At 42.0% G+C, this 17,073-nt stretch overlaps 1 protein-coding gene across 1 annotated transcript; it reads right to left on the bottom strand.

Annotated features, from left to right (window-relative positions):
• Positions 1–10,587: 10,587 nt before the first annotated feature.
• On the bottom strand, positions 10,588–14,834 carry LOC125769188 (chitinase-3-like protein 1). The gene is made up of 2 exons (XM_049437749.1): positions 12,903–14,834; positions 10,588–12,828 (listed from the first exon to the last, which is right to left on the bottom strand). The coding sequence occupies exons 1-2, from the start codon at positions 12,973–12,975 to the stop codon at positions 11,444–11,446; spliced, it is 1,458 nt and encodes a 485-aa protein (XP_049293706.1). The 5' UTR covers positions 12,976–14,834; the 3' UTR covers positions 10,588–11,443.
• Between the last annotated feature and the right edge of the window lie 2,239 nt (positions 14,835–17,073).

Raw genomic sequence — 17,073 nt, 5'->3', positions numbered from 1 at the left:
ACCCACTTGTACCCAGACACCCAGCCCTTCAACATTTCAAAACCAACCGGAAAAAAAGAAATTAAAACATCTTCATATCCCTATACACCTCTTCTGTCCTCAGACACAAATCTAGATACTAAAACTCTATTCATTCCTTTTCACTCCCAAATCTGTTTGCTCTCTCAGCAAACTCAAACTACTCACCATGTATGGAGTTGTCAAAATTTTCGATCCGCCGAAAGTGAGTCGAAATGTGAGTCGAAAAATTGAATTTGAAGCGTTTTGTGCCACTGGTGAATTAAAAAAAATCCTCACAAACCTGTAATACTAAATTCAACCCTACCGATTGCCGGATTTCAAATATTTTCTCCTTTTAACAATTCAGTTTTTTCGATCTACTTCTCACCCTTAATACACAATCGGAAAGGAGCGATAATCGCCGTCGCCAGTTTTCTCAAATCGCCCATCTTCCATTGTTCTTGGGGATCTAAGAGCATGTCACACCTCCTGGAGCAATAATTCTACTAAGTCTCGTGGAAGAATAATAGTTTCAATTCTTGAAATCATAAACTTTACGCCAATTGCAAACAGCACACCCACTAGATTCTATTCCTGACCCCGGCTCTAAACGCTTAGCAATTGTTGCGTTTGCAATTCTGGAGACCAATTCCAAGAGTTTGATCTTAACTTGGAATGAACGGCAATGTGTTTGTGCAGCGGTTTCATTATCTCTGCGATGTGTGGAATAAACCGGTGGTAATAGTTTACCATACCCACAAAACGTTGTAGCTGCTTTAAGGATTTGGGTTGAGGAAAATTATTGATTGCATCAATTTTATCCATAGTTGGGGTGATACCTTTGCCGTCAATATGATGCCTTAAAAATTCGAGCTGGGGTACTCCAAACACACACTTAGAATGTTTGAGTTTTACATCGTTTTCCGCCAATCTTTTCAGGACCTCTCTCACATGAATGATGTGTTCTTCTTGAGAAGTGCTTCCGCTCAAGATGTCATCGATGTAGACGAAAACATAGTCTAAATCTTGGAAAATTGTGTTAACAAAACGCTGAAAGGTTGGTTCAGCATTTCTAAGACCGAAAGGCATTCTTAGAAATTCAAAAAGTCCAAAAGGTGTGGTTATTGCGGTTTTATATATATCTTCCGAAGCTACGGGAATTAGATGATATGCTTTGATTATGTCTAGTTTGGAAAAAATGTAACAGTTATGAAGATTCATCGCAAAATTTTGGATATGTGGGATTGGGTATCGGTCAGGAATAGTAACTGCATTCAACTGACGATAGTCCCCACATGGTCTCCAGTCATTGTCAGTTTTAGCCACCATATGTAGAGACGATGATACTTGCGACGAAGAAGGCCGGCAGATTCCCAATTCCAGCATATGTTGGAATTCAGCGTGGGCAGCCTTATGCCTAACTGGGTCCAATCTCCTGGGTTTGAATTAGTAGTTCTCCATTGGTATGAATGTGATGAACAACGCTATGCCCAATCGGCTTGTTGAAATCCGGGGGATCCATCAATGATGAAAACTCTTTCAACAAATCCGTGTATACATTATTAACAGAAAATAATTTGGGCGACGGAGTATCGACCTTGGCTATACTTGCTTTTGTGGACAGACTGGTGAGTGGATCCACCAACCGTTTGCTACGCAAATCAACCAATAGACCATATCGTTTGAGGAAATCTGCCCCAATGATCGGATGGTTTACTGCGGCAAGCACAAAAGTATGAGGAAAAGATCGCCGTAAACCAAGTGATATCTTCACGAACTTTACTCCAAAGGTTGGAATAGGAGTTCCATTTGCAGCAACCAGGATGTCACTGGATTTAGTCAAAACACCAAAAACGGAGTTGGGAATTACAGACACATCCGCACCACTATCTATTAAGAAAGTTAATTTCGAAACCTCGTCATGAAGGCAAAGGCGGCAAGAATATGGGAATTCACCAACAGATTCGACATCTGTGGACTTTATTTGCTTTTTGTCAGCCTTATGGGCTATAAAGTTGCAAGGCTTAACGCATTTGGTCGCCTCGCTGCCATATTTCTTATGATACCAACACAAAGATTTTCCTTTCTCTCGCGAGGCACTACGATTGCGACTCTTTGACGCTTCCCAAATTTTGTCGGCAATTGGCAATATTTCCGCCATGTTACTTTTACCCATAGAAATAATCGCAATCTCAATAGCTTTCGGTAAACGCCCTAACCATAAACGAAAAATCAACTTATCTGAGAATTCCGTTGAACCGGCCAGCTGCATCAACCGTCGATGAAAATCTGAAGGGCTGCTGTCTCCCATCTCGGCATTGTACAGCAGCTTGGAGATCCGCTACTCTTCGCTGATAGACAGGCGTTGCAGCAAGGCGTCCTTCAGGAAGGTGTAACGATTCTGCGCTGAAGGATTTTGGACGATGTCGATAACTTTCTCGATGATTTCCGTCGACATCGCAGTCAGCAGATGAGCATATTTTGTACGATCCAATTTCGTACCGGCGTTCTTGAATTGGGCCTCCGCCTGTATGAACCAGGTATTTGGTGAGCTGGTCCAAAATGGCGGTAACTTGACTCTTTTTATTTTTCTTTTGTATTACAGAAATCAGGATCGGAGACCGAAGGCGCGAAGGTGATCCGTTTTGATGCACGGACCTGATCCGTTTTGTTTTCTTTGGTTGAAAGTAGCGTGGATGCTACATCATCATAAAGTATTGGTTGAGCAAGGGTGCTAAGGAAAACAAGTTCCATTGTATGGGCGTACGTTCAAATTGGCCAATCCTGAGGTTACCGGAGTGGGTGCGCCTATTACCGGTCTTGGAACAGCAGGACCATACACAACATCACCCGGATTCCTAGGATATAACGAAATATGTGAAGCCTCATGGTCTCAGAAGCAATTCGACTCGGCACAGGGTGCGGCTTACGCTTCCAACAACGGTGAGTGGGTCACCTATGATGGCGTGCAAAGTATTAAAGAAAAGTGCGACCTGATTTCCAAATACAGACTTGGTGGAGGGATGGTATGGTCTATCGAAACGGATGATTTCAAGGGCATATATGGTCGCAAGTTTAATCTGCTGAAATCTCTAAAAGAATGTGTGAACGGTTATAAGCCGTTTGTCTGCACCAGAGATGGCTTCTTCCGGGATACGTACGATTGCAATAAGTTTTATCGATGCTATCAGGGTATATCATATGCTTTCAATTGCCCACCCGGATTGTACTTTAGCGAAACTGCATCCACCTGCGATTGGCTTTACAATGTGAAATGTTAATGCTTTGAATAAAATCACTCTGTAATGATTTTTTTGTGAAAAATATAACAATAGTAGTTTAGCAAAATCAAAGCAAAATTGTTTTTGTTTTCCTAATCCTGTTTCGCTGTCAAATTATTCCCTCGGCTATATTTGTGAACCAGGACTGGGATTTGTGTGAACTTTTGAAGTTGTCCATCTTGGGTCAAAAGTCAGCACCGAGAACAACACTGATGTTGAAATTTCGCGCTAGGGTGATGTCTGCCAACCAGTCTTTCTACAGCCCGAGGAAACTTCCCCACTCCAAAAACCCCACCAACTGCCACGGTAGGAATCGAAGTTTATCCTTGAAACGTTAAATTGTTTCTTTAGCTGTGTAGTGTGATGATTCTACCATTGCACTGAAAGAAACCTTTTTATCAAACAGCTAAAAATACAAATTACACCAGAAGTCACCCACATCTCACCCGAATTTCGATCCGTAATGTTGTGTTGTGCACACCTGCAGCATCCGAGGCGTTCACCGAAGCACTCACCAATAATCTAGCGTTATCGTGTCGATGAGTGGCCCCCGGTCGGATTGCAGTCGCACGCGCCCCGAGCAACACTCGACAAGCTCACGACGGACTAGTAATGGGTAAATTCGACAAAGAAACGGAATCGCTTCCGAATGACTCCATAAATTTTGGAAGCGGTTCCGGAAGGTAGGTGCCGCTAGTCGGCAGCCGGAGCTGTCCGGAGCCGTCGGAACCGTCCAAAGCCGTTGGAGCCGCTAGTTGACAATGATATAACCTAGATTATTGCACTCTGGTAATATAATCTGGTAAAAATAAAAAAAAAGACTCCGACGGCTCCGGACGTTTCCGGATGGCTCCGACGATTCCGACGGTTCCGGCTGCCGACTAGGCGACTCCGGACGGCTCCGGACGGCTCCAGGCGAAATCGTGGTTTTAACCTAGCCGGAATCGGAGCCGGAGTTGCTATGCTCGGAAGCGGTTCGGAGCCGTGGGTGCGATTCAGAGAACCCATGACTACGACGGACGTGCCGTTGTTGTTCTTGTCTCGTTTGTTAATAAAGTGGTTCTACCAATATTTTACCAACATAGCAGTTGCAACGAGGATTTTTAAAACTGCCATTTAGGAATTCAGGTATGATGCTGAAACTGGTGCTTTGCGGCACAGTATAAAAGGTATGAGGACCTGGTTCAGAAAGACGTCACACGTTTGGACGATGAGGAGAATGTACGTTTATTATTGAGGAAGTTAGGAACGACAACTTCGGTCGGAGGATTTCGTTATGTTTCGACAGGACAGTGACATGAGTATAAGTGACAAAGCCAACAAAGTGCTATCCATTCAAGAAAATACGCATCTACAAAACCGCTCACCTAACAAAAACCAATCCAATCGGGCATCCAAACCGAGGAGGGCCTATTGGTTATGCGGATCTCTGCATTGAACTCGAGAGTGCACGTTTAGGACGCATGTGGACACCATGTGGAGTAATAAGTCATCGTAAAGGTTATTGCAATCAACAAAAGAATCTACCCAAGCACACAAGGCCTTTCGTAAAGTGCGCTAACATGCGCAGCGTTACAATAAACGTGCATGACATGAAATTGCAGAAAATACATCAAGCTCAATGGCCATCAGGTACGTCTCCAACTCGATGCAGGATCCGACATTTCCGTAATAAGTCGTGCCTTGTGGAAAAAGATTGGCAGCCCATTCTAGGAGAATTCCAAGCATACGTTGAAGATTCTCAAAAGAAGCGTCAAGCCGTCATTTACGTCGTAGAATCTGAGCTGGCGCTACTAGGTACAGATCTCGCTGAATTTTTTTTACTATGGTCGATTTTACGAAACGTTTCCATAGTTTTTTCGACTATTTTCTTCTTTGTGACACTACAAGTTCAGAGGTCTTGTACTGCCATTTATGGCTTAGCTTGAATTTATTTACGCATAGCAGGATAGTCAGTCCTGCATATAAGGCTACATGAGGGATAAGATTTTATACCGGTCCTGTAGTTAAAACTGCTGGCTATTGAACCAGCATTATTGAAGTATTGAACATTGAGGAAAATACATCAAATCGTTTGAAAATTAGTTTCAACTAATTTTTTTACTCGATGAATAACAAACCAATGTGTATTCGTTCCATTTGCTCTTTGAATATCTCTTAAAAACGCAATTTTTCGAAATTTGTTCAGTTTACAACTGTTTCATATGCAGACTGAAACTCTGAAACGAATTAATCTGGATAAATAAATCCACTATATATTATAATACGAGGCCATGCTTTTCTCCGTTTTAAGACTGGATTGATGGACCGTTATTTGCAGAATTAATTTACGATGGATATTGTTTGCTCGCGGGAAATATCGGAACAAATGCGCTTTTCTTTCTGGTGAGAATAATTACCGTTTGGTCGACTCTTTTGTGTACTTGAACTTAGCGAGGAACTTCATTAACACAAAAGAACGGTTGTTGCACAGACGAATTCATCCGCTCCTGATATTATTTCATATTATTCCATATATGACCGGATATCCTTCGATTACTTAGGGAGGCTATGAAATAGAGGTTTTAGTTAAACTTTCCAAATTTATCGAATGTCGAATAAAACATACTATTCAAGAGCTGGGGCATGTGGTAAAAACAAGTCTAGTAAGCCAGAAATGGCCGGCGTGACCTTGTAAGGTCGTTAAAAGCCAAGAAGAGAAAAAGAAGAGCTGCGATCATATTCATATTCCCACATCATTAATTGATCCGTTGGCGTGCGCTAAGAAACATCTAGAGCTTCGCCGTAAGATCAATGGTACCAAACCATTAGAGAAAAATGGATCAATTGAATTCGTGGTTAAAATTCAAAATAATCACGAAACAATTCATTAAGCGTTTGCGCTGGTGTGCTGTTCAAAAATGACTTCGCGGCAACGTTGGAGCAATGTAGTTCTGTTGTCAGTGTATGTAGCAATACTGGACTGATATGGGTATGGATTCGAAGCCTCTAGAAGGCTTAACATAGGCACTCTATACACTACTCCGACTCAATACGTCCACGTCGTACAGAATGGTAACATATCTCTCCAAATACCTGAGCTTGGGTATACGGGGAAACCCAACGCCTTGCGAAGATGGGGTATATGGCTAAATTGAGCGAAGGGGGACAGCCAGCGTCTGTTCTCCATGTTAGGGTTGGCATAATGTCCCTGCTGTCCTGGCACCCTACGGGACTTTAAACAGCTAGGAAGCGTAGGCCCTCCGACGAGACAGGGGGATGGAGGAGAGGCCTTATAAGCAACTAACAGGAAAGAAACTAACACATTTCGAATCGGATTAACACATACCGATTCACGCACCGAAACAAGGACAATGATTGGAAACTCGTGGCATGGAACTGCAGATCACGCACAGCACCCGGAAGTACCCACATTCTTTCGGACGAGGTGAGGAGCCGCGGCTTCGGAATAGTAGCACTTCAGGAAGTGCGCTGGAAAGGAGCGCTCCTACCGTAGGGATTGCATGATCTACCAGAGCGGTGGATAAAAGGAGGAACTCGGTACAGCGTTCCTGGTCATAGGTGCGATGCGAAATCGAGTGATCGGTTGGCGGGCCGATCAACGAGCAATATAATAAAAGAGGACGCCACCTTCGAGGTGATGTCCCTCAATGACCATTGGCTATGACGGAGCAAGCCATCAGCAGCACGGCAGCTAATGGCCGCGTGACACGTAACCAGAAGAAGGAATGGTTTGATGATGAGTGCAGGCGAGCACTATCCGAGAAGAACGCAGCGCGTACTCGCATGCTCCAGTGCGAGACCAGGCAGAACGTGGAAGACTACAGACGACTGAGAAGGCAACAGACCCGACTCTTCCAGGACAAGAAGCGCAGCTTCAAAGAGTCGGAACTGATCAACTGATGATGCAGCTATCCCAGTCGGGGAAACTCGTCAGTTCTACAGGATGTTGAATGCGGCACGATGCGGTTTCACTCCCATGACCGCTATGTGCCGCGACGAAGGGGGAAATATCCTGTCGGACAGACGAGAGGTTATCGGCATACTCCTGAACGGAGCAGATGCAGGAGAGACTGAACCAGGCGCAGGAATCAGAGGAGAGCAGTATTACGTCAGCCAGTAGGATGACGAAGTGGCCCCGCCATCCTTGGACGAAGTCATCAGTGGCATCAAACAGCTGAAAAGTTACAAGTCAGCTGGCAGCACTGGTCTGGTGGCCGACCTGTTCGGCTGTAAGGATTTAAGACCAGGAAGAACTACTGGACGATTGGAAACTTGGTGTCATACACCTAGTGTCCAAAGAAGGGCGACAGGCTAGACTGTGCTAACTTTCGAGCCATCACATTCCTGAATACTGCATTTAGAAAAAGTAAAAAAAAAAAACAATAATAAACAAGTCAGAAAAATTTCAATTATTTGCCAAAAGAAAGAAAACTAATGTATGTAGTTGTGTACGAAATTAAAAATTTTAATATTCTATACGGCCTGAGTTATTACAGTCTTAAGACGAAAAAGTTCCATTCCCCATACAAAATGTATGGCATACCCGTGTATGCCGGTCGTAGACTTCAGGGTGTAAATTTGGTCGTAGACACTGCGGTTAATTCAAAAACAACGGTCCTTTTCATATTTTCTACATGTACACATAGAGGGCGCTACTGTAAGGAGGATTGCCTATCTCATGGGCGCGTTTTATATCGAACAACTACCAAAATGGTCACTAGGCGATCATAGAATCCGGAAGAGCTTTCTGTTACTGTTTCTTTCTGTTTCTGCATATATCTCCAACCTGACGGTCCAACTTGCTCTATGGCGGTCCATCTCGTTCTCCTTTGTCCAGATTAACACAGATTTATTTATATTCATTTTTCATCCGTTTTGTTTGACTATTTATTTATAGATGTCATACAAATATTATAGCTATAATCAGCCCATATTTTGGTTTTGTGTCGCTAATGTTTATGTACCAAGCTATAACAAAAGCGATGGTGTTATGTGTTATCAATCGCGGTTCTAGTGGCCATATTTAGCGTTTACACAAAAATTCCTATTGAGCTTTCTTTATCATCTGGCTATAAATTTCGTTTTCATTGGTATGTCAAGTATAACTATGTCAATTTACGTTTACGCGTTGGTCATCGGTTTTGTAGTTACTGCATTTGCTCAATGCTAAGATATAACGCCTGCAAAGTAGGCAAGATAGTACGAGCTAACAGTAAACGCCTACGAGGTAGGTAAGAAAAGCGATAGGTGCCGTGTCCTGCCTAAAGGCCACGGAGACTTAAACAAGGCAGGGAAAACAAAATTTAAAGAGACCACCATATGACAAGTGGTATGATAGCTACAAGAACAGTGCTATGGCTGGTGGGGAGACCCAGCATTTCAATAAACGATTGGGATTTTAACGGCAGCCGATTGGAGTCAGAAATTCATTTTTCAAATCCATAAATCACCCAGCTGTTGAATCTGTTGTGAGCCCTTGACGGGTAGTAAGCTTCAGATATTCACTGGCGTACTCCGGTGTATTACAGCATTGCCGTTGTATTTTTTTTTACTCTCACCTTTCTCCCCAAAGTTCGGTCAGTTCGGCTTGTCCAACAGCCAGCCTTATCCCCTCTCTTTCCCATTCCTGTATCTCGGAGTAGGCCGTACCATACAGCATTCTTTTAATTATCCTTATTAGAGAGGGTTACTGTGTTTTAGTTCTGACCTCCTTTATATTTAGGTTATGTGGCTCTTTGAATGACTTAATTTTCAATCCCGGAAGGAAACGATGGCTGTGGCACGTGATGAGGATGCCGGACTCATGCCCCACCAGGAAGATGCTGGTCAGCGATCCGTTCGGTTTGGGGCGGAGGGGAGCACAGCGATCTTGTTGGATGCATCAGGTGGAGTCAAACCTATCGGAGATAGGTTGCAGCCGTGGATGGAGGACTGCAGCCCTGGACCGAATTTCCTGGAAACGGATTGGCGTATGTCTTCGCGACGTGCTCGACCTTGAGCAGGCCAGATATGATGTTGATGATGATAAATGTGTTAAGTTATATCACGTGATAAACCTACTAACTTTATACTGTATGTGACATAACAATTTAAATTATGATAAGATGTTTAGCAGACATGTACATTGTCACTTGCGTAGTCTATAACAGTAAATGAGAGACCAAGTGAAACAGATGGTTTGAAATTGAGATTGACAGAAATGAAAAAAGTTCCTTTCGAAGTTCGTATAACAAAACTTTCTGGAGTACGTATACAAATCAGTGCGTTTGACACCTCCAAGCGGTAAAATATATCGAAATCAAGTTCAAAACTTCAAAGCAATTCAGTTGCTAGTATTTTATACACGTTCAAAACTCTTTGCACAGTTCGAAGACTGTAGCTTTTGGCTTCCTCTCCCTTCCCACCTGGTTTGATTTGTTGTCCTGTCCATCAATCGCTACTGGTATCTCCAAGTTTACCAAGTTGGCCAAGTTTAGTCTGTTGGCTTGTCCATCGATCATTCTTGGTTTCCATTCCGCTCTCCCCCAAAGTGGTCTGTTTGCTTGCCCATGGACCACTCTTGACTCCCTTCCCTCTTTCCCATTCCAAAATCCCGGAGTAGGCCATAACCTACAATATACTTTTTCCTGCTGAATCAACAGAACAAATATCTGCGTGACAAGATCGCTACGATACACTACAATTTTGGCATGCTTCATGAATTTGCCACATATATTGCAAAATTATTTTATGTGCCACTGTCCCTGTACTTTAAACACAGGTGCACACCAACTGTGTACCGGTTGGATGTGGCACACGCAATTCGGTTGGGATGGATGAAATGTGTTACAGTGCGCCAGTTTCAGCATGTACAACCTGATCCGACATTGATATACATCTTTTTTCAAGTTTTGAGGTTACGTATATGTCGAACGTTTCGAAAAGTCCCGAACTGCCTTCGAATTCATTGTGAAAATGAAATTATTATCACAATCCTTGTTCATCATGAATTAGCATTTCTGCTATCACGCCACCTATCGGACGCTAGTCTAACATCGCGATTATGAATGCAAAGGCACGAGGCCAAGACCACAAAAACGTCCACAAATCTGTACTTGTTGGAAGAGTTAACATAGACCGGGTGAAGGTAAGAAGTGCAAATATAGAATATAGAATTTCTGATATTATTCGGTCTCCTAGACACGAGCGCCTTGCTTGAATAACATCGCAATTCCCTCCTGTCGTAAGAAAACGTAATGCTAGAAGCATCCTCTATCTATTAATTTCGTAATAAATTAGTGACCGCACATTCCCTCCTTTCATCACAAAAATTTAAAATGATACTTTGAATAAATTTTAGACCTTCAATAATCCTTCTAATTGTAACAAAATTAACAAAACTCAAGGACACCGACTTGTATATTCTATTCGCAGCGCCAAACTCATTTTGCACATTGATGCCGATAATTTGAATTCTGTTATCACTTATGTGGCAGCTGTACCACTTGTAGTGTACCGCTCTGTACCGCACACAATTGCGCATACTTAACTTATGCGTACACTAACACATCTAATACTTCTTCTTCTTCTAATACTAATAATTTAATATTTCTTTATGCACTATTGAACTAATACCTACTAATTAGTTATTAACCTACTCACTAATACACATGTATCGTTAAGTAATTCTTGTAATAAAATCTAGTCTAATGTCAGAACTCAGTCCGATCGGTAGTCCTTGTCCACATTATCAAAACGAAAGAACACGCGCTAAAGTGGTGACCCCGACATTATCTTTTTTTCGATTAACGTAATAAGTGCGTCGTCTTTCGTGCGAGTTTTCGTGTACGCCAAAAAAATGCTAGAGGAAAAAGCTATCCCAACCCCGCCCGCCGTGAGCCCTGCGGCTCAACCGGCTGCTGTTGAAGCAATCCATGCGCCCCGATTGAACCCGCCAAGCATGGAAGACACCAACATAGAGACATATTTCATGTCGCTTGAATTTTGGTTCGCCGCTTCAGGGATTGGCTCAGCGCATGATACGCGAAAGTATAACATCGTTATGGCACAAGTGCCGCCTAAAAAACTGACCGAGCTAAGGTCAATCATCGACGGCACACCGGCGGTGGACAAGTACGCATACATTCTAATCAATGTTGAGTGATTTTATTCAAAGCACATTAACATTTTACATTATAAGGCCAATCGCAGGTTATGGCATCTTCGTTGAAATACAATCCGGATGGGCAATTGAAAGAATATTTGGTACCCTGATAGCATCGATAATACTTATTGCAATCGTACGGATCGCGGAAGTAGCCATCGCGTGTACAAACGAACGGACCAGAGCCTGAAGTTACAGCTTTAGTAGTAGTTTTGGTAACTGGTGTAGGAGTATTCTTCGTTGTTGTGGCCGGTCCGGCAGTAGATTTCGTTGAGACGGGTTTAGTAGTTGTTCTGGTGGTAGTAGCGGATGTAGGAGCATTATTGTTCACACATCCATTTAAGGTGCTCAGCAGCGTAAACTTGGGACCACATATGCCCTTGAAGTCATCCGTTTCGATAGACCATACCATGCCTCCACCAAGTCCGTACTTGGCAATCAGGGCGCACTTTTGTTGAATACTTTGCACAGTATCATAGCTGACCCACTCACCGTTGCCGGAAGCGTAAGCCGCACCCTGTGCCGAGTCAAATTGCTTCTGAGACCATGAGCCTTCACATATTTCGTTATATCCTAGGAATCCGCGTTCTTGTGTGTAAGCACCTCCTGCTCCAACATCGGTAGTAGGTGCACCTACACCGTTCACCCCAGGATTGGCCAATTTGAACGTACGCCCATAGAAAGGAACACCTAATGTCAACTTGTTCGCCGTAGCTCCCTTGCTCAACCAATACCTTATAACGGAATCTAGATTAAGTTGCCGCTTGTAATCCGTATCATCAATTGAACTCGATCCTTGGAAGATTGCGGCATGGTGTCTTGTGACGCCGTAATTACCTTGCATATCGTACGCCATTATGTTTATATTGTTGACAATGCTCGAGATGGCAGGAATGTCGTACGCATCGTTAGCTGTCGATTCTGGGGCCGCCACCGCCACCGTTAGTAGATATTTGTACGGCGCGAAAGCGTTTGCAAGCTCCTGGAGAAATAGCACAAAGTTTGCCTTGTCTGCGGGCGTGGGATATTCCCAATCGATGTCCATACCGTCGAACCGATATTGTTGCAAGAACGACACAGCATTCCTCGCGAAGTTAGAACGCAGCTGCGGATTACGGCCGACCGTCGTAAAATTAGCTGTTCCAGCATTCCAGCCTCCAACGGCGGCCACTGTCTTCAAGGCAGGATTTTTCTGCTTCAGATTGTTAAACTTGCCAATCGTATTCAGTCCGGACGGTAGGTCCAGGTAAGGATCCATTATCCTTATCGTACCGTCCGCATTTATGTCGAAGAAGGCATAATTTAGCTGGGTACATAGGAATGGGTCAATGTCATCCACAGTGAACTTTCCATTTCCCGGCCTATAAGTAGCCCACGTACCGTAGTAACAAACAACTTCCTCTGCAAGTGTACAACCAATCGTTTGTAGTGCTAAATTGGTTTAGAACTGGAAAACTGTATATGGAAATACTTACTGCTTTCGACCGCTCCGATAAGACTGCCCACGGCCACAAGTACCAAACTCCACAAAGTTATGGAATGAACCATTTTGATTGAACTTACCACCACGAACTTGCCAAGTCTGAGATAGCTGATGTACCTTCCTGATGTCAGTTGTACCTTGCCAATGGAGCGATTTGCAGACTTCTTTTATACTTCACCCAAAAGTACGATGATGTATATAAAAACACATATATGGTGCCATATGCGCCAACTGTACAAACGTTCATTTTACCCAGTCGTACATTGTCACTTGCGTAGTCTAACAGAAAAGGAGATACAAAGTGAAACAGATGGTTTGAAATTGAGATGATCAGAAACCTGGAGAACATGATGGAATTCTCTTTCCGATAGGTGTAAACATGTTTGAGCATGAAAGTCCGTAGAACTTTAAATTTTTTTCGAATTTTTCTCAAGCGTTCTGGGCGACGTATTCAAATCAGTGCATATCTTTAGCTACAGAGTCTCCTCGCTTATGCTTCTTTGAATATTATAATGCATTACAGTGCCCACTACAAGGGCTGTGTCGGTATTAGTAGCACAATGAATCGTACACAATACTACAATTTAAGAGAAGTGGAGAGAAATCTCGGAAAAATATAACAACTTAAAAAGCATGGAACCGTTCAAGTGAATTAACTTCCAATTTAAATTTGTCCAACTTTACAAAGTGCGCCAGAAAGTATGCAATCATTCATCATTTGCTATTGTTCGAGAGTGCAACTTTCATTACATAGCATATAGTACTTTTATAAATCATATTGGTTTAATATAGTAAGCATTTATCTTTATTCAATTTTAAATCGTTTCAATTTATTTCAAATCAATGTATACACCAAAACATTTTCATGCTTCTGTAAAATATATTTTTTCCAGCTGAATCAACAGAACAAACATCTGCGTGACAAGGTCGCTACGACGTACTTAAATTTTTGGCTTGCTTCCATTGGCCACATATATTGCAAATTATTTTATGTGCCAATGTCCCTGTACTTTAAACACAGGTGCACACCAACTGTGTACCGGTTGGATATGGCACGCGCTATTCGGTTGACATGGATGAAATGTGTTACAGTGCTAGCGCCAGTTTCAGCATGTACAACCCGATCCGACATTGATATACATCTTTTTTTCAAGGTTTGAGGTTATGTATATGTCGAACGTTTCGGAGAGTCTCGAACTACTTTCGAATTCATTGTGAAAATGAAATTATTATCACAATCCTCGGTCATCATGAATTAGCATTATTTTTTCTGCTGTCACGCCACCTAGCGGACGCTAGTCTAACATCGCGACTATGAATGCAAAGGCACGAGGCAAGACCACAAAAACATTCACAAATCTGTTCGTGTTGGAAGATCTGATGGGGGTTAACATATACCGGGTGAAGGTAAGAAAATAGGCTAAAGTCTGAAACACGACCCCCCCCCACTCACGGGCACTCATTTGAGTGACTTTTTTTCGTGCAGGGTGGTTCGAAATCGGTTGCGTGTTTTTTAATTATGTTTCGAGACACAGACACCTGAGGGCATGGCCGTCGAAGAAGAAAATGTAACAATTGGTGCCATCTATCGACCACAGGTCAAAGATTGGCGATCCGTTGGAGCTTTCGCGAATAGCTCCGGCCACAGACATGGTAGCGATTAGTGGTGCATGGACGAAATGTAGCCACAAGTGCCATCTAGCCATGGCCAGAAGAAAGTGTGGCGATATCTTGGATACCGGCGGAGCTATGGGGCAAATTCGGGCCAAAAATGAGGAAAATTTTACGGTTTCACAAACAGCGTATGGAACTTGGTTCCTCGATGAATAAATCATTTTTCACTATGCGAAAACCTCCTTACAATTTAATAGTAATTGTAAAAAAAATCAAATTCAGGCCACATTGCATAGTCTCCGAACCACCCTGTACGAAAAATAGACACGCAGATGAGTGACCGTGAGTGGGGGGGGGGTCGTGTTTCAGACTTTAGCCAGAAAATATAGAATGTAGAATAAAACATAGCTCAAAACTTGTATAGCTGGTGTTGCTTCGCCTCGCAACAGAACAATTTTTTCTTTTACGCGGACCTTTTTTTACTGAGACTTTATTTAGCTATACTTAATCTGAGTTATGTATAATAGTATGGTAGTATGATAGTATGATAGTATGATAGTATGCTTTTAAAAGCGTCTTACCTAATCCGCGTATGTTTTACTACTGTCCTCCAAACAGCTGATCGGACGGCGCTCTCGTCTGACCCTAACTGACCCTATTCCTTATTCGTTAAGGTTTTCGACATCCTGTCTACTCACTCCAGCGCGGTTGTTATCTCATTCCCCAAAGCGGAGCCCAGCGCCATCTAGTGATACTTAGAGTCAATCTGAATGTCGATCGATTCGATCACCAGATGACAGCCGCAAAACATCAACAACCGGAGGAGCAACAACAAACGTTTGACATCTCATCCGTGCCAACAGCTGTTATTGGTAAACTTATATAATTGGACATAGCTGGTACTATTCGTTCCCCTAAACACGAGCGCTAGGTTTGAATGTGTTGTGATATATGCATAAAGAAAGGCGACCCGTACCAGTCGATGGTTCTAACACAACTGACAACTTTATTTCATATGATCTATAAGTTCAATACATTGTCAAGGTTTCCATAAGTAAGGTGATACTTTGATATATATTTCAACACCCCTGCTCAAAGAATCGTCCTTTACTTCAATCCTATTTTAAGCGCTAATCTTTGAAATTCAGATGCTGACAATCCCTTCGTCATAATGTCTGCCAATTGCGATTTTGAAGGCACATATACTGCCCTTATCTTGCCTTGATGGATTTGCTCTTGAATGTAATTGTATTTAATGTCTATATGTTTCATGCGTTTGCTTTCTATTTTTCCTTCTGTTAGATGTAAGCAAGATTGATTGTCTTCGTATATGGTTACTGTGGAAACATTTATACCAATATCGTTCAATAATCTTCTCATCCATACTGCTTGAGTTGTTGCCGTACAAAATGCTATTAATTCAGCTTCTGTGGATGATAAAGCTACTGTTGACTGTTTTCTAGTCATCCAACAAACAGTTGCCCCATAAACACGCACTATGTATCCACTAATTGATTTCCTATCATTAATGTTGTTTCCCCAATCTGCATCACAAAATATTTCTAATGCATTATTATTCTCATTTGCAGTGAATTCTAATCCTCTATTTACAGATCCTTTTAAATATCTTAAAATCCTTTTTAAATATTTCCAATGCTCTTCTGTAGGACAACTTTGTAATTGACTAAAGAAATTAATCGCAGCGCATAAATCTGGTCGCGATGTATGAGCCAAATATGCAATACATCCTACTAATTCTCTATACGGCTTGTCTGTTCGTTCTTTCTCTGTACCCTTATATAATTTCAAATTACACTCAATTGGAGTTTGAACCGGTTTGCAGTCTTCCATTCCAAACCTGCATAGTAATTTATGTATATAATCCTTCTGTGTAATTCTCATTGTTCGCTGTTCAATATCTCTTTCCACAAACATTCCTAGAAAGCTCTTTATCTCTCCCATATCTGAAACGGAAAATTCCTTTTTAAGACAATTCTTTAATATTTCAATTTTATCTAATCTGCTTCCAATTATCAATATGTCGTCGACGTAAAGGAGCAAATGAAATAAGTCTCCTTGATCTGTTTTGCTATATAAACAGTGATCGTTCTCGCTTCTTTTGAAATTCAGTTTTGTTATAAATTCATCAAATCTTTTGTTCCAAGCTCTTGATGCCTGCTTTAAACCATATAGCGATTTTTTTAAAATACAAACTTGATTTGTTTCGGATAAATTAAGTCCTTCTGGAGGGTACATATAAATTTCTTCTTCTAAATTTCCATTCAGAAATGCAGTCTTTACGTCTAATTGATGAATTAATAAACCTTCCTTGTTAGCTATGGCTAATAAAGTTCGTATTGTATCCAGTTTTGCAACTGGTGCATAAGTTTCCTCATAATCATAGTCATATTTTTGAGAACAGCCTCTGGCAACCAATCTCGCTTTATATCTATCTGGTTCGTTATCAATTCCTTTCTTGATCTTAAATAACCATTTACAAGTAATAATTCTTTTATTCAAAGGTTTTTTACATAGTTCCCAAGTATGAT

The sequence above is a fragment of the Anopheles funestus genome, chromosome 3RL (assembly GCF_943734845.2).
Source record: "Anopheles funestus chromosome 3RL, idAnoFuneDA-416_04, whole genome shotgun sequence".
Taxonomy (NCBI): domain Eukaryota; kingdom Metazoa; phylum Arthropoda; class Insecta; order Diptera; family Culicidae; genus Anopheles; species Anopheles funestus.
The sequence above is the reverse complement of the archived record's forward strand: the minus strand, read 5'-3'. Positions and strand labels throughout refer to the sequence as shown.

Coding starts and splice junctions, on each gene's coding strand:
- LOC125769188 (XM_049437749.1), bottom strand. CDS start 12,975: ATGGTTCATTCCATAACTTTGTGGAGTTTGGTACTTGTGGCCGTGGGC. Junction 12,829..12,902: donor TATCGGAGCGGTCGAAAGCA/GTAAGTATTTCC, acceptor GTACACTTGCAG/AGGAAGTTGTTTGTTACTAC.